General features: G+C 42.1%; 1 protein-coding gene across 5 annotated transcripts in view; it reads left to right on the top strand.

Moving 5' to 3' along the window:
• The window catches only part of LOC133646673 (latent-transforming growth factor beta-binding protein 1-like), a 321,379-nt gene that overhangs the window by 159,312 nt on the left and 140,682 nt on the right, over positions 1-21,385 (top strand). For all 5 annotated transcript variants that reach the window (XM_062042297.1, XM_062042299.1, XM_062042298.1 and 2 more), the window contains 2 exons: positions 7,222-7,484; positions 9,170-9,272. In XM_062042297.1, coding sequence (XP_061898281.1) covers positions 7,222-7,484; positions 9,170-9,272 — 366 coding nt within the window. The remainder of the gene's footprint in view (positions 1-7,221; positions 7,485-9,169; positions 9,273-21,385) is intronic.

Genomic DNA, 21,385 nt, shown 5'->3' with positions numbered 1-21,385 from the left:
TCCATAAAATGAGTATTTCTTCCAGTGTCTCTCCACCCGTGTGTATGTATACATATACAAATACATATACATATACATATACATATACATATACATATACATATACATATACATATACATATACATATACATATACATATATATACACTACCGTTCAAAAGTTTGGGGTCACCCAAACAATTTTGTGGAATAGCCTTAATTTCTAAGAACAAGAATAGACTGTCGAGTTTCAGATGAAAGTTCTCTTTTTCTGGCCATTTTGAGCGTTTAATTGACCCCACAAATGTGATGCTCCAGAAACTCAATCTGCTCAAAGGAAGGTCAGTTTTGTAGCTTCTGTAACGAGCTAAACTGTTTTCAGATGTGTGAACATGATTGCACAAGGGTTTTGTAATCATCAATTAGCCTTCTGAGCCAACGAGCAAACACATTGTACCATTAGAACACTGGAGTGATAGTTGCTGGAAATGGGCCTCTATACACCTATGTAGATATTGCACCAAAAACCAGACATTTGCAGCTAGAATAGTCATTTACCACATTAGCAATGTATAGAGTGTATTTCTTTAAAGTTAAGACTAGTTTAAAGTTATATTCATTGAAAAGTACAGTGCTTTTCCTTCAAAAATAAGGACATTTCAATGTGACCCCAAACTTTTCAACGGTAGTGTATATATATATATATATATATTTATATATATATATATATATATATATATATATATATATATATATATATATATATATATATATATATATATATATATATATATATATATATATATATATATATATATATATATATATATATATATATATACAGTACAGGCCAAAAGTTTGGACACACCTTCTCATTCAATGCACTTTCTTTTATTTACATTGTAGATTGTCACTGAAGGTATCAACACTATGAATTAACGCATGTGGAGTTACAGTATGTACTTAACAAAAAAAGGTGAAATAACTGAAAACATGTTTTGTATTCAAGTTTCTTCAAAATAGCCACCCTTTGCTCTGATTACTTTTTTGCACACTCTTGGCATTCTCTTGATGAGCTTTAAGACCTGAAATGGTTTTCACTTCACAGGTGTGCTTGAAGCTCATCGAGATAATGCCAAGAGTGTGCAAAGCAGTAATCAGAGCAAAGGGTGGCTATTTTGAAGTAACTAGAAAATAAAACATGTTTTCAGTTATCTCACCTTTTTTTGTTAAGTATATAACTCCACATGTGTTGATTCATAGTTTTGATTCCTTCAGTGACAATCTACAATGTAAATAGTCATGAAAATAAATAAAACACATTGAATGAGGAAGTGTGTCCAAACTTTTGGCCTGCACTGTATATATATATATATATATATATATATATATATATATATATATATATATATATATATATATATATATATATATATATATATATATATATATATATATATATATATATATATATATGTATGTATATATGTATATATGTATGTATATATGTATATATATGTATGTATATGTATATATACGTATATATGTATATATATATATGAATATATACATATATATGTATATGTGTATGTACTGTATGTATGTATGTACAAACCCCGTTTCCATATAAGTTGGGAAATTGTGTTAGATGTAAATATAAACGGAATACAATGATTTGCAAATCATTGTCAACCCATATTCAGTTGAATATGCTACAAAGACAACATATTTGATGTTCAAACTGATAAAACTATTTTTTTTGCAAATAATCATTAACTTTAGAATTTGATGCCAGTAACATGTGACAAAGGAGTTGGGAAAGTTGGCAATAAATACTGATAAAGTTGAGGAATGCTCATCAAACACTTATTTGGAACATCCGACAGGTGAACAGGCAAATTGGGAACAGGTGGGTGCCATGATTGGGTATAAAAGTAGATTCCATGAAATGCTCAGTCATTCACAAACAAGGATGGAGTGAGGGTCACCACTTTGTCAACAAATGCGTGAGCAAATTGTTTAACAGTTTAAGAAAAACTTTTCTCAACCAGCTATTGCAAGGAATTTAGGGATTTCACCATCTACCATCAAAGGGTTCAGAGAATCTGGAGAAATCACTGCACGTAAGCAGCTAAGCCCGTGACCTTCGATCCCTCAGGCTGTACTGCATCAACAAGTGACATCAGTTTGTAAAGGATATCACCACATGGGTTCAGGAACACTTCAGAAACCCACTGTCAGTAACTACAGTTGGTCGCTACATCTGTAAGTGCAAGTTAAAACTCTCCTATGCAAGGCGAAAACCGTTTATCAACAACACCCAGAAACGCTGTCGGCTTCACTGGGCCTGAGCTCATCTAAGATGGACTGATACAAAGTGGAAAAGCGTTCTGTGGTCTGACGAGTCCACATTTCAAATTGTTTTTGGAAACTGTGGACGTTGTGTCCTCCGGACCAAAGAGGAAAAGAACCATCCGGATTGTTATAGGCGCAAAGTTGAAAAACCAGCATCTGTGATGGTATGGGGGTGTATTAGTGCCCAAGACATGGGTAACTTACACATCCGTCAAGGCGCCATTAATGCTGAAAGGTACATACAGGTTTTGGAGCAACATATGTTGCCATCCAAGCAACGTTACCATGGACGCACCTGCTTATTTCAGCAAGACTATGCCAAGCCACGTGTTACATCAACGTGTCTTCATAGTAAAAGAGTGCGGGTACTAGACTGGCCTGCCTGTAGTCCAGACCTGTCTCCCATTGAAAATGTGTGGCGCATTATGAAGCCTAAAATACCACAACGGAGACCCCCGGACTGTTGAACAACGTAAGCTGTACATCAAGCAAGAATGGGAAAGAATTCCACCTGAGAAGCTTAAAAAATTGGTCTCCTCAGTTCCCAAACGTTTACTGAGTGTTGTAAAAAAGGAAAGGCCATGTAACACAGTGGTGAACATGCCCTTTCCCAACTACTTTGGCACGTGTTGCAGCCATGAAATTGTAAGTTAATTATTATTTGCAAAAAAAAAAAAAGTTTATGAGTTTCCATCCATCCATCTTCAACCGCTTATCCGGAATCGGGTCGCGGGGACAACAGCTCCAGCAGAGACCCCCAGACTTCCCTCTCCAGAGCAACATTAGCGACTTCCTCCTGGGGAATCCCGAAGCGTTCCCAGGCCAGAGAGGAGATGTAATCCCCCCATCTGGTCCTTGGCCTGCCGCGGGGTCTCCTCCCAGTGGGGCGTGCAACGAGGACCTCCCTAGGGAGACGCTCGTGAGGCATCCGCACGAGATGCCCGAACCACCTAAGCTGGCTCCTTTCCGAGCGAAGGAGCAGCGGCTCTACTCCGAGTCTCTCTTGGGTGACTGAACTTCTCACCCTATCTCTAAGGGAGATGCCAGCCACCCTTCTGAGGAAACTCATTTCGGCCGCTTGTATCCGCGATCTTATTCTTTCGGTCATTACCCACACTTCATGACCATAGGTGAGAGTAGGAATGTAGATAGCTCGGTAGACCGAGAGCTTTGCCTTCTGGCTAAGCTCTCGTTTCGTCACAACAGTGCAGCAGAGACTGCAATACTGCCCCAGCTGCTCCGATTCTCCTGCTGATTTCCTTTTCCATCTTTCCCTCACTCGTGAACAAGACCCCAAGATACTTAAACTCCTCCACCTGGAACAGAGTCTCGTCCCCTACCTGAACTGTACAAACCATCGGTTTCCTGCTGAGAACCATGGCCTCAGATTTGGAGATGCTGATCCTCATTCCAGCCGCTGAACACTCGGCTGCGAACCGATCCAGTGAGAGCTGAAGGTCACGAACCGAAGGTGCCATCAGGACCACATCATCTGCAAACAGCAGTGACGCAACCCTTAGCCCCCCGAGACGTATACCCTCTCCGCCATTGCCACGACTCTGCCTAGAAATCCTGTCCATGAAAATCACAAACAGGATAGGTGACAGAGCGCAGCCCTGGCGGAGACCAACCCCCACTGGAAACGAATCCGACTTACATCCAAGCACCCGGACACAACTCTCGCTTTGGTTGTACAGAGATTGGATGGCCCTCAGCAGGGTTCCCCTCACTCCGTACTCCCTCAGCACTTCCCACAAGATCTCCCGGGGGACCCGGTCATACGCCTTCTCCAAATCCACAAAGCACATGTAGACTGGATAGGCATACTCCCAGGCCTTCTCCAGGATTCCCGCAAGAGTAAAGAGCTGGTCAGTTGTTCCACGACCAGGACGGAATCCACATTGCTCCTCTTGAATCTGAGGTCCGACTATCGGCCGGACCCTCCTTTCCAGTACCTTGGCTTAAATTTTCCCAGGGAGGCTGAGTAGTGTGATACCCCTGTAATTAGCACACACCCTCTGGTCCCCCTTTTTGAAAAGGGGAACCACCACCCCAGTCTGCCACTCCCTCGGCACTGTCCCAGACTTCCACGCATTGTTGAAAAGGCGTATCTACCAAGACAGCCCATCAACACCCAGAGCCTTCAGCATTTCTGGACGGATCTCGTCAACCCCCGGAGCTTTGCCACTGTGGAGTTGTCTAACTACCTCAGTGATTTCACTCCGAGAGATCGACGTCGATCCCCCATCATCCTCAGGCCCTGCTCCTATCAGGGAGGGTGTGTCTGATGTATTTGGGTTCAGGAGTTCCTCAAAGTGCTCTTTCCAACGCCCTACGACTTCCTCATTTGAAGTCAGCAAAGTCCCATCCAGCTTGGATGGTTCCCTGCTTCCCCCTCCTGAGGTGCCGTATGGTCTTCCAGAACAGCTTTGGTGCCGCCCGATAGTCCTTCTCCATGGATTCCCCGAACTGCTCCCACACCCTCTGCTTAGCCTCGTCCACAGCCATGGCCGCTGCCCTTCGGGCCTGTCGGTACCTTGCAATTGCCTCCGGAGTTCCCTGGGATAACATACCCCGGTAGGACTCCTTCTTCAGTCGGACGGCTTCCCTGACCACCACTGTCCACCAGAGTGTTCGAGGGTTACCGCCCCTTGAGGCACCTAAGACCTTCTGGCCACAGCTCGCAGCTGCAGCTTTAGCAATAGAGGCTTTGAACATCGCCCATTCCTGTTCAATGTCCCCAACCTCCACAGGGATGGCAGAGAAGTCCCGCCGGAGGTGGGAGTTGAAGTCCTTCCGGACAGAGGACTCCTCCAAACGTTCCCAGTTCACCCGCACTACACGCTTGGGTTTGCCAGGTCTGTCCAGAGGTTTCCCCCGCCATCTAACCCAACTCCCCACCAGATGGTGATCAGTTCAGCCCCTCTCTTCACCCGAGTGTCCAAAACATACGGCCTCAGATCAGCTGATACGATTACAAAATCGATCATTAATCTTTGGCCTAGGTTGCTCTGGTACCAGGTACACCTATGAGCATCCTTATGCTTGAACATGGTGTTTGTTATCGCAAGTCCGTGACTAGCACAGAAGTCCAATAACAATCCACCACTCAGGTTCAGATCAGGGAGACCGTTCCTCCCAATCACGCCAGTCCAAGCAAGGTATCCAAGAAGGCTGAATACTCTGAACTCTTGTTTGGTGCGTACGCACAAACAACAGTCAGAGTTTCCCCCCCTCCAACCCTAAGGCGAAGGGAGGCGACCCTCTTGTCCACTGGGGTGAACTCCAATGTACAGGCACTCAGCCGGGAACTCGTGAGTATCCCCACACCCGCCTGTGCCCTCACACCCTGAGCAACTCCAGAAGTGAACAAGGTCCATCCCTTGTCCAGGAGTGTGGTTTCAGAGCCCTTGCTATGCATAGAGGTAAGCCCCACCAGATCCAACCGGTAGCGCTCCACCTCTCGCACCAGCTCAGGCTCCTTCCCCACCAGCGTAGAGACGTTCCACGTCCCGAAAGTCAGCCTCTGCTGCCCCGAATTGGTCCGTCTGGAGCCTCCACTTTCACTGCCATCCACTTGGCAGCGCACCAGACCCCACTGGTTCCGACCGCGTGTGGTGGGCCCACGTGGCGGAGAAGATGGTGTGTCCACGTAGCTTCTTCGGGCCGGGTAACGCACCCTCTTCTAGTTTGGTTCATGGGGGTTATCGTAGCATTCGGGTGCTACACCTTGCCCAAAGGTGTAGCACTTGTATACCATACTATACGTGTATGTATACATATACGTACACATACATATATGTATACAAACATACATACATGTATATATGTACACATATATATACATACGTTTGTACATCCAACACAATTTCCCAACTCATATGGAAACGGGGTTTGTACATACATGTATACATATATATATGTATATATATATATATATATATATATATATATATATATATATATATATATATATATATATATATATATATATATATATATATATATACATATATATATATATATATATATATATATATATATATATATATATATATATATATATATATATATATATATATATATATATATATATATATACATAAATGTATACATATATATATATATATACATACATGTATACATATATACATGTGTACATATATGTACACATATATACATACATGTATGTATGTTTTGTATTGTGTGCAAAAAAAAAAAAATGGACTTGGCGAGTTGGTGGTTTACGAAACACTTGTAGCAAAAATGAGTTTTAAGAACTCTGAAACAAAAAAACCCCAAATAATATCATTATAATACTTAAATGGGAAATAGTAAACATGAAAATAATATCAAACAAACTTTTGACTGCAAACTGCGTTCTTCGACTAGATCTGCTCCCTTGGACTGAAGTCTGTGAGTTTTTCTTGTCTTTTTTTGTAAAACCATTCATATATAATTTCTCTTTTAATTACCTCTCGAGGAGCTCTGCAGAAACGTTTATCCTTTTTGCGTTTTGAACTGTTCCAACAGCTTAAAACTACAGGATCATATGGCATTTTTCATTTTTCTTACCTCTGTCGACCATCCATCAATCTATCCATTCACAGTGATTTAAGTCAGATTCCGCTTTTTTAGACCACAAACTAGTTGAGACTAAATCAACAGCGCCTCTCCTGCTTGCATCCAAGTAGTGTGCTCTATTTTGTCTGAATGGCTTACATTTTACTCATTTGATAAATTTTTAATGATCTATTAATCAATTATCATGTTTTTACCAGACTCAGATACCACAAATATGTTCATGTCATTTTTTTAAATATGCCTTGCCATTTTGGCATGTATTTTTCTGTGCATGATAATCCAGAAATGTAATATTTCTTCCAGTGTCGCTCCACCCTTCTTTGGTAAAAGTCCACATTCAGCACCCTCCAGAGGCCGAAGTCCACATCCACCAAGTGGCTCGTGTCCAACCAGGTCAGAGGTTGCCCACCACAGAGGGAGTTCACTCTGTCCAGCAGCGCTCTCAGCCTGGCAATGGCCACGAGCCAGTTGTCGAGCACAGCAGCCGACACAACAACCACGCCAGATCACACAACCGTCAGGATGGACAAGTGGGAAGATGCTTCCAGGAGACGGTTGATGGACAGGTATCATGTTAAGTCATTCATCTCCATTTTGTTCTTTGTGGTCTGAAGAAGGTTTTAAAACCTGAATTGTATTATACCAACAGTTTATTTTCCCATAATTTTTTCAGTCTGAGTTGGCTTCAGGTTATGGTGATTGTCATCTTCAGGTTTTATGAAGCCTGACCACACTGGTCAACCTGGGAATGTTTTGATTTAGGATGCATTTAGTGGACAGATGCTGTGCATACATTCCAGTTTAGGTGGTTTAGTTCGTTAGATTGTGGCTCTAATTAGTTGGGCACGTAATGCACATTAATTATCTTTTGTGAGATCAGGGCAACTAATTGAGTTGGATTTTTTGCAAAGGTAATGCACAGTAAATGGTTAAAAAATAACAACAAGAAAAGCATACATACTGTATTTGTGTGGGTTACTTGGGTTTCAGTGATACCTCTACATTTCAAAGGGAGAAAATGTGATATTCTACCCAAATATTTTATATTTTAGCATAATTCATAATGCACATCACAATATGTTTGCCAACCTTTTCACAAGGAACACAATTATTGGACTGCAATATTGGGGAACTGTATCAGACAACTTTTTGTACAAACCCGTGGTCATTCAGCAGACAGCAGAAATGACAGAAGGCTATGTTGGGTCACAACACACTACTTATACACTTGTTGACTAATGGCCGATTATAGATGGAACTTGTGTAAAAAGTAAGAATTAGAAGTATATACTATACGGTATATACCGTATGTATAAGGTTTGATCATTTATAGTAATGTATTCGTGTAACTTAAAAATGCCAATTAAAGACCCTGACCTGCATTGTCCCATAATTCAGTGATGTGCCAGCCTGGGATGTTGTTAGCAATGGCCACTAGCTATCAAGCTACCCGCCATCTTACAAGCTTCTCTCTTTATTTGTTGAAATGATGACTTTCATATTGATTTTACATTATAGTAGTTAACTTATATGTTAACTTTTACTTTTTATTTTATATTGGAAAGACAAATGTGATTTCAATTATGTCCTCATTTGTTACATGTTAAACTTACAAATTGTTAAAAAAAAAGTATTATTATTTAAATGTTTCACTATTTTGTGCAATTCACTACTATCATTATGGTGACTAAATGTACTTAAAGCAGCAACAAAAATTAGATCCATTTTAAGTTTATACATGTTTTGTTATTATGGGCTTGGTCGTTGTAATTTTTTTCACGGCCTCACGGCAAGGCACTAAATTATTTCAGGGGTTTAGTCCTGTATGATTCCATGCTATACTGTCATGATAACATTTTCCAAAGTTGTCCACAATGGAGTTGTTCCTTCAGCATTATTCAATGGAGCATGGAGTGTGCATTAGATTATAGCTTCTATTTTCCACAGTTGTCATCACTCTCTTGCCAGTTTACCCATTTTGCAAAAGAATGTCTTCGGTTTTTCCCTTTTGTAAATTTCTACTGGCCAAAACCCACTCAGTTCTGCAAGGAATTTCTCCTAATTAGCCAAATGTTCCTGTTCCACATGCCAGGAGGGTCAGAGCTGTTCATGAAAGTTTATGTTACATTGCTCCAAATTCCTAATGTCAGGTAGTTATTTCTGTCCGTGCAGATAACTGGTCATGCAACTATATGTACAGTTTTGCAGACAAACGTGTTTCTTAGATTTATCACAGATGTGTGTTTTACAGTGTGGCAAGCCTTTGCCAGGCCTAACCAAACAGGATGATTGCTGTGGAAGTGTGGGAGCTTCCTGGGGTCTCAACAAGTGCCACACGTGTCCAATTAAACCAGGTAAACCTGCTGACCTGTTTTCCAATGTTGAATATTTATTCAAGGCATATTAATTATTCTGGCTTCACTCTATTTATATCATTGTATTCAATTGTGAGAAACCTGAGAGGTACTGTGGATTCATAGTTTGTTTGCCAGTGAGTTGCCAGCCATCGTACTTGAAGAGATTAGAGTCGACAAATGTTATACTATCTTCTCAAGTGAAAAAACTTCAATTACAAAAAAGTTCAATACACAGCCATTATTGTGTAAATTAGAGATGGGCCGATCGATAGGTGTCGATCAGTATTGGCCGATTTCTGTGACAAAGTATGTGATCAGCCAATGCCAATTAATGTGTTTCAATACTGATCACAAAAACTGACCTCCACTGGCTGACATTGTATTTATTTTTGGTCCCCCAGCTGACAAAGGCGGTTAGCCGCTACGTGTATAGTGTATATCCATACACATTGTGGAACCTTTCCCATAAATTAATAATTGTCCATTGCAACAAATACAGTTAACTACTGTACATTTCTTACAACTATCATTATTACTGGAGGACAAGGTTCAACATGTTACACACCGAGTTAGAACATGCAGACACAGACAGCCATACTACGGGTAATGGCTAAGCTAGCCACCAAGATATCTTGAAAAAACACAAGTAATAAGTACTTAGGAAACTTTCAGAAGTCTAGATGGTACTGCAGTATAGCTGATAGTAACCAACCATTCACAGAAAATTAGCAGATTTCTACAACAAAGTTCTGTTTTGCAGAAAAGGTATATTATACTGATTATTATGAAATTATTAAATGTTTTGTCCTTTGCAATAATTTTTCACCGTGTTCGTTGCATATTTGTTGCATTTTGCTTTATTGTAAAAGATCGATCTCGGGATGGTCATCTGAGAAATAAAGAGGAGAGCGGTCCATTTGTTTTTAATATTCAGTGTTTTATCATTCATAGTTAATATTACAGATCCCACATTATTTATTTTCCTGTACAATCTTTTACTCAGCAAAAATGCTTTAAAGGCCTACTGAAACCCACTACTACCGACCACGCAGTCTGATAGTTTATATATCAATGATGAAATTAACATTGCAACACATGCCAATACGGCCGGGTTAACTTATAAAGTGCAATTTAAAATTTCCCGCTAAACTTCCGGTTGAAAACGTCTATATATGATGACGTATGCGCGTGACATCAATCGTTGAACCGGAAGTATTGGTACACCATTGAATCCAATACAAAAAGCTCTGTTTTCATCTCAAAATTCCACAGTATTCTGGACATCTGTGTTGGTGAATCTTTTGCAATTTGTTTAATGAACAATGAAGACTGCAAAGAAGAAAGTTGTAGGTGGGATCGGTGTATTAGCGGCGGACTACAGCAACACAACCAGGAAGACTTTGAGATGGAGAGCAGACGCGCTAGCCGCCGACCTCACCTTGACTTTCTCCGTCTCCGGGCCGCCGACCGCATCTATGATCATCGCTCCGTCGATCGCTGGAACGCAGGTGAGCACAGGTGTTGATGAGCATATGAGGGCTGGCGTAGGTGGATAGCTAATGTTTTTAGCATAGCTCTGTAAGGTCCCGTTGCTAAGTTAGCTTCAATGGCGTCGTTAGCAACAGCATTGTTAAGCTTCGCCAGCCTGGAAAGCATTAACCGTGTATTTACAGGTCCATGGTTTAATAGTATTGTTGATTTTCTGCCTATCCTTCCAGTCAGGGGTTTATTTCTTTTGTTTCTATCTGCATCTAAGCACGATGCTCTCACGTTAGTTTCGTAGCTAAAGAGCTTCGCCGATGTATTGTCGTGGAGATAAAAGTCACTGTGAATGTCCATTTTGCGTTCTCGACTCTCATTTTCAAGAGGATATAGTATCCGAGGTGGTTTAAAATACAAATCCGGGATCCACAATAGAAAAAGGAGAAAGTGTGGAATCCAATGAACCCTTGTACCTAAGTTACGGTCAGAGCGAAAAAAGATGCGTCCTGCACTGCACTCTAGTCCTTCACTCTCACGATCCTCATCCACAAATCTTTCATCCTCGCTCAAATTAATGGGGTAATCGTCGCTTTCTCGGTCCGAATCGCTCTCGCTGCTGGTGTAAACAATGGGGAAATGTGAGGAGCCTTTCAACCTGTGACGTCACGCTACTTCCGGTACAGGCAAGGCTTCTTTTATCAGCGACCAAAAGTTGCAAACTTTATCGTCAATGTTCTCTACTAAATCCTTTCAGCAAAAATATGGCAATATCGCAAAATGATCAACACATAAACACATAGAATGGATCTGCTATCCCCGTTTAAATAAAAAAAAATTTGTGAGTGTTTGTATTGTGGGTTGTGCTTTTATACTTTTCTACGGTATTTTAAGAATTTCTTTCACTAGTACAACCTACACATGTTTTAAGTGTTCTTTGAAAAAGGGAACCCAGCACACACACAGTACAATGCGTGACACTTTTTACAGCTAAAATATTGTGTCAAAAAGCATTAAACACAAAGACTCACAGTCTCATGTTAAAAATCAGAAGTAAAAAAATAAGACTGGTGAATATTGTCACACCATCATCAGTTAGTCATCAGTTAGAAATATTCTGCTGTTATCATGCCATATGTATACATTATGTGTGCGTGAATACTATTCTACTAATTTTGTTATATATATATATATATATATATATATATATATATATATATATATATATATATATATATATATATATATATATATATATATATATATATATATATATATATATATATATGTGTGTATGTATGTGTATGTATATATATATGTATATATGTATATATGTATTTATATATATATATATATATATATATATATATATATATATATATATATATATGTATATATATATATATATATATATATATATATATATATATATATATATATATATATATATATATATATATATATATATATATATATATATATATATATATATATATATATGTATATATATATATATATATACCAGTGGCGGGCCGAGCGTTTCCCACCTAGGCCTTCAGTGATGTCTGACTTCAATGATTACCTCTCAAAATACCATAATTTATGTCGCCACATGGCCATTGCTGGAGAAATACTATACAGGAACACATTTACACCCTACTGTGTATTGAACTACTTCAACAGTGTACAAAACGGGTTATTTTCTGGCGCATTTAAACATCAATAAGCCCGCATCAGCAATTAAATCGTATCTTATGTTGTACTGTCAATATTTAAATTGCAAAAAACATATTAAACATAAAAAAAAAAAAAATTTGAACTCACAATTTGTAGCACACATTCGACGCCGTATAACCCCCCGTAGTCGGTTGATTCAAGTGAAAATGGTGGGCATTTCCCCATTTCATCGCTGACATCGTCTCACAAGATGGAGTTTCTCTTTAAATATCCTTCTTGAAAATGGCCTTGCAAATATATACCTGCCACCTAAACAACATTTTGTTCTCCTTCTTTGTGGGTCAACACTACCTGCTTCCTACTAAATTGAAACTAGTGATTGGATACTCACTTTGGAACGACAAGTGAGTATCCAATCACAGTCTTGTTAACATAAGGCTACCTGACAACAACTCGTGATTTGGTTGGCTATCGCAATTATCTATCAACTGTATGTGCCCATTCACTTACAGTGCATAGACACCAGCATTGTTGATTTTGAAGGCCCCGGGCAGATTTCGTACACCATGGCAACATAAGCTAACTGAATTCTGATTGGATAAAACCTCTAACCTAAAAACAACAGCACTGGAAGGAGAATGAAGAGAATATGAATACTTTTAGATATTTAGGGAAAGTAAAATAAAAATAACTTTTATCTTTAGTATGGACACCAAGAACATCATAGGACTGTAAAGGCCCTCTCCATCACAGAAGAGGATGTACGCCGGCAGTTCTTGAAGCTGAATACTCGGAAGGCCCCCGGGCCGGATGGTGTGTCCCCCTCCACTCTCAGACACTGTGCGGACCAGCTGGCTCCTGTCTTCACTGACATTTTTAACACCTCTCTGGAGCTATGCCGCGTGCCGTCCTGCTTTAAGACCTCCACCATTGTCCCTGTCCCCAAGAAAGCACGGATCACAGGACTAAATGACTACAGGCCGGTCGCGCTGACGTCTGTGGTCATGAAGTCCTTTGAGCGCTTGGTCCTGCCCCACCTCAAGGACATCACCGCCCCCCTCCTGGACCCACTGCAGTTCGCCTACAGAGCCAACAGGTCTGTGGATGATGCAGTGAACCTGGCCCTCCACTTCATCCTGGAGCATCTGGACTCCCCAGGAACCTACGCTAGGATCCTGTTTGTGGACTTCAGCTCTGCCTTCAACACCATCCTCCCTGGACTGCTACGAGACAAGCTCTACCAGCTCAGCGTGCCCGACTCCCTCTGCAGTTGGATCAATGACTTCCTGGCAGACCGAAGACAGCACATACGGCTGGGGAAGATTGTCTCGGACAGTCGAACCACAAACACTGGTACTCCTCAGGGCTGTGTACTCTCCCCCTGGCTCTTCTCCCTGTATACAAACTGCTGCACCTCCAGTCACCAATCCGTAAAACTGCTCAAGTTTGCGGATGACACCACCCTCATCGGGCTCATCTCGAATGGCGATGAGTCCGCCTACAGGAGAGAGGTGGACCGGCTGACGTCCTGGTGCAGCCTCAACAACCTGGAGCTGAACGCCCAGAAAACAGTGGAGATGATAATGGACTTCAGGAAAGTCACAGCCCCACCATCCCCCCTCACCCTGATTGACTCTTCCACCCCCGTCCCCATTGTGGACTCCTTCCGTTTCTTGGGCACCACCATCACCCAAGACCTCAAGTGGGAGCCGACCATCAGCTCCCTCATCAAGAAGGCCCAGCAGAGGATGTACTTCCTGCGGCAGCTGAGGAAACTTAAGGTGCCGACCGAGATGCTGGTGCAGTTTTACTCAGCCATCATAGAGTCCATCCTGACCTCCTCCATCGCAGTGTGGTTCCCCGGCGCCACAGTCCAGGATAAGAATAGACTGCAGTGCATCGTACGTGCTGCTGAGAAGGTGATTGGCTGCAAGCTCCCATCCCTCCATGACTTGTTCTCCTCCAGGACCAGGAGGTGTGTGGGTCGGATCACAGCTGACTCTTCTCACCCTGGACACAAACTATTCTCCCCTCTCCCCTCAGGCAGGAGACTACGCTCCATCCAGACCCACACCTCCCGCCACCTGAACAGTTTTTTCCCCTCGGCCATCAGGCAAATGAACAAAAACTCCTAACAGTAGCTCCTTGAATTCCTTGAATTCCTTCTAAGTCTATCTGATAGCTCAGTTACAGCTCTTTTTATTACCAATTGGAGCTGTGGCCGCAAGCTGTGTTTTATGTTGCACGATTGCACCAAGAAAAATTGTACTAGTTTGTGAACCCGTTCTCAAACAATGGCAATAAAACTATTCTGATTCTGATTCTGATTCTGATCATGATTTCTGTTTATGTTAGGCCAGCTGAGAAGGCCTTGCTGGCCCTGAAGGCCCACCACTGATATATACACATATATAGTATTCATATTACACCTTTTTACTGACCAATGAGTCAAAATAATATTCCTGGTCTGCTCTATCCTGACTATACACCCAGGTCCTGCCGCTGTTAAACATCCCCACAGCATGATGCTGCCACCACCGTAGGGATGGTATTAGCCTGGTGATGAGCGATACCTGGTTTCCTCCAAACATGACGCTGGCATTCATTTCAAAGAGTTCAATATTTGTCTCATCAGACCAGAGAATTTGTTTTCTCATGATTTGAGAATCTTTCGGGTGCATTTTGGCAAACTTTTACGAAGAAATGGCTTCCGTCTGGCCACTCTACCATACAAGCCTAATTGGTGGATTGCTGCACAGATGGTGGTCCTTCTGTAAGGTTCTCCTCTCTCCACAGAAGAATGCTGTAGCTCTGACAGAGTGACCATAGGGTTCTTGGTCACCTCCCTGACTAGGGCCCTTCTCCCCCGATCGCTCAGTCAAACGTGCTCATTGGGACCATCAAGGCAGTAGATCATTTTCTGTACCTTTCCCCAATCCTGTCTCAGGGGTCTACAGGCAATTCCTTCGACATCATTCTTGGTTTGTGCTCTGTCATGTGTGGGACCTTATGGTATGTGCCTTTCCAAATCATTTTTAATCAACTGAATTTACCACAGCTGGACTCCAATTAAGCTGTAGGGACATCTCAAGGATGATCAGCTGAAACAGGATGCCACCTGAGCTCACTTTTGAGCTTTATGGCAAATGCTATGAATACTTATGTATATGGGATTTCTTAGTTTTTTTAATTTTTAATACATTTGCAAAATTCACATTGTCATTGGGTTATTGTGTGTAAAAATTTGACGGCAAAAATGAATTTATTCAATTTGTAAAGGCTGTAAAAAAAACAAAATGTGGACAAAGTGAAGTGTTGTGAATTATTTCCAAATGCACTGTACATGTAAAGGGAGGGCAGATCTATCTATACTGAATATCGGTAGTAGGGTTCCCAACTACCACTATCAATTCCCACCTCCGGAAGAACTTTGAACATGTCACGAGGGAGGTGCTGGACATTAAGTCCCGGTGAACCATGTTCCGCACCTCTATTGTCGAGGCGGCTGATTGGAGCTGTGGCCGCAAGGTAGTTGGTGCCTGTCGTGGCGGTAATCCTAGAACCCGTTGATGGACACCGGTGGTGAGGGATGCCGTCAAGCTGAAGAAGGAGTCCTGTCGGGTTCTTTTGGCTCATAGGACTCCTGAGGCAGCAGACAGGTACTGACAGGCCAAGGGTGTGCAGCTTCAGCGGTCGCGGAGGCAAAAATTCGGACATGGGAGGAGTTCGGGGAAGCCATGGAAAACGACTTCCGGACGGCTTCGAAGCGATTCTGGACCACCATCCGCCGCCTCAGGAAGGGAAAGCAGTGCACTATCAACACCGTGTATGGTGAGGATGGTGTTCTGCTGACCTCGACTGCGGATGTTGTGGATCGGTGGAGGGAATACTTCGAAGACCTCCTCAATCCCACCAACACGTCTTCCTATGAGGAAGCAGTGCCTGGGGAATCTGTGGTGGGCTCTCCTATTTCTGGGGCTGAGGTTGCTAAGGTAGTTAAAAAGCTCCTCGGTGGCAAGGCCCCGGGGGTAGATGAGATCCGCCCGGAGTTCCTTAAGGCTCTGGATGCTGTGGGGCTGTCTTGGTTGACAAGACTCTGCAGCATCGCGTGGACATCGGGGGAGGTACCTATGGATTGGCAGACCGGGGTGGTGGTTCCTCTCTTTAAAAAGGGGAACCGGAGGGTGTGTTCTAACTATCGTAGGATCACACTCCTCAGCCTTCCCGGTAAGGTCTATTCAGGTGTACTGGAGAGGAGGCTACGCCGGATAGTCAAACCTTCAGGAGGAACAGTGTGGTTTTCGTCCTGGTCGTGGAACTGTGGACCAGCTCTATACTCTCGGCAGGGTCCTTGAGGGTGCATGGGAGTTTGCCCAACCAGTCTACATGTGCTTTGTGGACTTGGAGAAGGCATTCGACCGTGTCCCTCGAGAAGTCCTGTGGGGAGTGCTCAGAGAGTATGGGGTATCGGACTGTCTGATTGTGGCGGTCCGCTCCCTGTATGATCAGTGTCAGAGCTTGGTCCGCATTGCCGGCAGTAAGTCGGACACGTTTCCAGTGAGGGTTGGACTCCGCCAAGGCTGCCCTTTGTCACCGATTCTGTTCATAACTTTTATGGACAGAATTTCTAGGCGCAGTCAAGGCGTTGAGGGGATCCGGTTTGGGGGCTGCGGGATTAGGTCTCTACTTTTTGCAGATGATGTTGTGCTGATGGCTTCATCTGGCCAGGATCTTCAGCTCTCACTGGATCGGTTCGCAGCTGAGTGTGAAGCGACTGGGATGAGAATCAGCACCTCCAAGTCCATGGTTCTCGTCCGGAAAAGGGTGGAGTGCCATCTCCGGGTTGGGAAGGAGATCTTGCCCCAAGTGGAGGAGTTCAAGTACCTCAGAGTCTTGTTCACGAGTGAGGGAAGAGTGGATCGTGACATCGACAGGCGGATCGGTGCGGCGTCTTTAGTAATGCGGACGCTGTATCGATCCGTTGTGGTGAAAAAGGAGCTGAGCCGGAAGGCAAAGCTCTCAATTTACCGGTCGAGCTACGTTCCCATCCTCACCTATGGTCATGAGGTTTGGGTTATGACCGAAAGGACAAGATCACGGGTAAAAGCGGCCGAAATGAGTTTCCTCCGCCGGGTGGCGGGGCTCTCCCTTAGAGATAGGGTGAGAAGCTCTGCCATCCGGGGGGAGCTCAAAGTAAAGCCGCTGCTCCTCCACATCGAGAGGAGCCAGATGAGGTGGTTCGGGCATCTGGTCAGGATGCCACCCGAACGCCTCCCTAGGGAGGTGTTTAGGGCACGTCCGACCGGTAGAAGGCCACGGGGAAGACCCAGGACACGTTGGGAAGACTATGTCTCCCGGCTGGCCTAGGAATGCCTCGGGATCCCCCGGGAAGAGCTGGACCAAGTGGCTGGGGAGAGTGAAGTCTGGGCTTCCCTGCTTAGGCTGCTGCCCCCGCGACCCGACCTCGGATAAGCGGAAGAAGATGGATGGCTGGGTTCCCAACTGTCCCTTGAAAAACGAAATTGTCCCTTTTTAGAGACAAAAGTACATCGTTTTAAGCTGTCAGGGGATGCGCTTTGTCCCAAGCACCTCCGCCGCAGAATGCACCCCCGACGGGAGCGCCACACCAACCAAAGCCCACACCCAAACCCTCCACTTGAAAGACAGAATCCACCCAAAAAAAGTCACTTAACAAGAAGCCAAAAAGTGCAAAAACAACAATGCTCGCGCTGCAGGAGCCGCGAACGACCGCAGGGACACAACATTAGGTACACCTGCACTGCAGGTACATATGTGTTTTGGTTTTCTTTTAGTTTTTATTTATTTATTTTTTTAAAAATTTTAAACAACATAAAAAAAGACACAAGATACACTTACCATTAGTGCATCAACCCAAGAAAACCCTCCCTCCCCCATTCACACTCATTCACACTCATTTACACAAAAGGGGCTGTCTCTTTCTGTTATTAAAAAAAAAAAATCTTCTGGTTCCTACAATATAGAATAATACAATCTGCAAGGGATACAGTCTTTAGAGCACACATGATTGTGTGTGGTGCTGGTCCATTAACATTTTTCATTAATTACTATCTTTTATGTAATTGTTTTTATATTGCTTTACTTTCAAACAAAACAAACAAAGGACCTTAACTTCACCAGACCGGGTTGTCATTGAAATCAGATTGTTCAAAAGGGTTCTTAAAACCAGGTCCAGTTCAGATAACGTCCAGATCGGGCTCAGCAACACACACCTTCACCCATCTACACCAAAAACCAGGGAACACAACAGGTTGCATACAATCCACATACAAAAATACATTTTCAAATTAAGCACCCATGTACAGTCCAGATCACATCCAAGTCGAACTCAGCAACACACACCTTCATTTATGTACACTTAAAATAGGGAATGCAACAACAGATTGCATATCATACATAAACAAAATTACATTTTCAAAATAAGCCTTTGAGGACTTCCCATCTCTTTTTATGTTTTTTGGCATCATTATCGTTTATAACCATATAATTTTCTAAAGTTAAAAAATACTGAATAAATGTTTTAAAGAAAGAAATACTAAGTGAATATCTGTTTTTGGCCTTAAAAATAAACCTTTTACCGAGTACTATAATTAAATTGACTAAATCATGACTGTCAATGAACTCTCCTAAAATAACAGAAACCACATCAAGCTTCATAAACAAACCAATCTTTAAACACATTTTTTCAACTTCCACCCAAAACGAAGACACAATATGACAATACCAAAACAAATGTAGGGTGGATTCAGGCTCCTGACAACAAAATCGGCAATCATCTGACTCTGTCATATTCCATATTTTTAACATTTTTCCCGTGGGTAGGAAGTTATAAATAATTTTAATTTGAAAATAACGATTTTGCACATCGATAGTGGTTTTGTAGATTAATTTGAATATTGCATCCCACGGCAACGGGCAGTCAAAAAAGTCCTCCCATTTTCCATATGTGTTGTATGGGGCAGCCTTCAAAGATTTATTTATTAAATAAAACTTATATATTTTTCTATTTATTTTAATTCCTTTTTGCCAACTAGAATTTCTTATTAAGGGTTTACAAACTAATAATTTAGTAGTTCCATAATTAATTTGTTTCCATCTTTTCCCAATGACTCCAGTTAGTTGATTAAATGAAAAGCTTGAACAAGCATCACCATACATGGTTGTAAATTCATCCTATTTCATAATTTTACCATTCTCATTGATAATGTCATTGACAAAAATGATTCCTCTTTCAAGCATATTTTTCCAAAAGAAAGGCTTTCCATCTATTACAATATTAGAGTTCATCCATATATATATTGTGTACCACTCAGTGTTTAAATACATATTTGGAACAATTGATGCTTTTAAAGACAGACACATAGCTTCAAGGTTGAGAAGTTTCAGGCCCCCATATTCATATTCATTGTATAAAACCTTTCTTTTAATCATTTCTGGTTTGCCGTCCCAGACCAAATCGAAGACCCTCCGCTCATAAATCTTGGCATAAATCCCTGTGTATGTTGTATTACATTTGTTTTGGTATTGTCATATTGTGTCTTCGTTTTGGGTGGAAGTTGAAAAAATGTGTTTAAAGATTGGTTTGTTTATGAAGCTTGATGTGGTTTCTGTTATTTTAGGAGAGTTCATTGACAGTCATGATTTAGTACAGGCCAAAGGTTTGGACACACCTTCTAATTCAATGCGTTTTCTTTATTTTCATGACTATTTACATTGTCACTGAAGGCATCTGCATGTGGCCTGCAGGTATGCTCTATGTACGGTATCACAAACAACTGGGCGATAGCAGGTGGGATACATTTGATATTCTGTTTTTGTCAGAACCTGACTTTTATTTTTAAGTGAGTTTATGGTTGTGTATGTTGGTTAGTGACACCTAGTGTAATCTACAGCTGCAGTTGTTTATAATTAGTGGATATTTCGAGCATTTATCACAGCCCTAAACAGTGCTAGAAAGTAAGGATAATTACTCTATTTATTTATTTAGTTTGTGAAACGACTGCGTAATTCGACTATCCCCAGAGCTGTAAAAAAATTAAGGGCTGTTTGCCTCAATACAATTCAATGAAAGCATGTAGATGAGAGCCTGAAACAAGCACCATTCTTCACCCTGTGGGCATAACCAGTCATTGAGCAAATGAACAAGCGTAATTCAGCTACTTTACAACCCAACCTGTGGTAGGTTTGAGAAAGAGCAGCAGGCTGGTTGCATGCTGACAAGCTGGGTGGGTGGTGACACCTCTAGCTGTAGATGTAGACTTTTACTCGACTTGACAGAGCTGTGTGTTATTTGGAGGGGGGATTGTGGTCTTGATTGTATACCAGCACTGGCCCAAAGTGATTTGTAAGTGAGGCCTGGTGGAACGCACCAATAGTGGCACATTTGTTTTGGATTTTTCATTGTCTTTACTCTTGCAGCTAAACCCACAAATGTCAATCTGCTGTCAAGCTGTGTTTAATGTTGCAAGCATTAATCAGAAGCAGACTTTCTGCGTCCCCTCTATCAATCAGAGATCTATTATTTTCTCCGATGTAGTTCCTCTCCAGGCACCAATCTCTATTGGCTCCCAGATGTATTACTGTGTCCCTTTGAAGTTTGGACTGGAAGCACAAGCGAATGCTTTTTCTTCGTCGTGTTTGTGGTGTACTGTAGGCCTGGGTCCCAGGTCACACGCAGGCTGTGAAGAAACGGGGGAGAAGGAAAAATGAAGTCATATTTGATGTCCCTCAAGTCTTGGAGGGAGCTTTAATAAGAGAAGTGCTTTGAATTCCTGAGTGTTATTGTTCTCACTTTAGACACTTGGCTAGATCTTTAAGTTGCATTCCTCTCTCCATTGCTTGTGTTTGACAGGAATGATATGGAACCAAGGGAAAACAGCCCCTGAAAAATGTTGCTGCTCTTTTGTTCTATTTTA

The sequence above is a fragment of the Entelurus aequoreus genome, linkage group LG03 (assembly GCF_033978785.1).
Source record: "Entelurus aequoreus isolate RoL-2023_Sb linkage group LG03, RoL_Eaeq_v1.1, whole genome shotgun sequence".
NCBI lineage: Eukaryota > Metazoa > Chordata > Actinopteri > Syngnathiformes > Syngnathidae > Entelurus > Entelurus aequoreus.
This window is presented reverse-complemented; position numbering and strand designations above follow the sequence as displayed.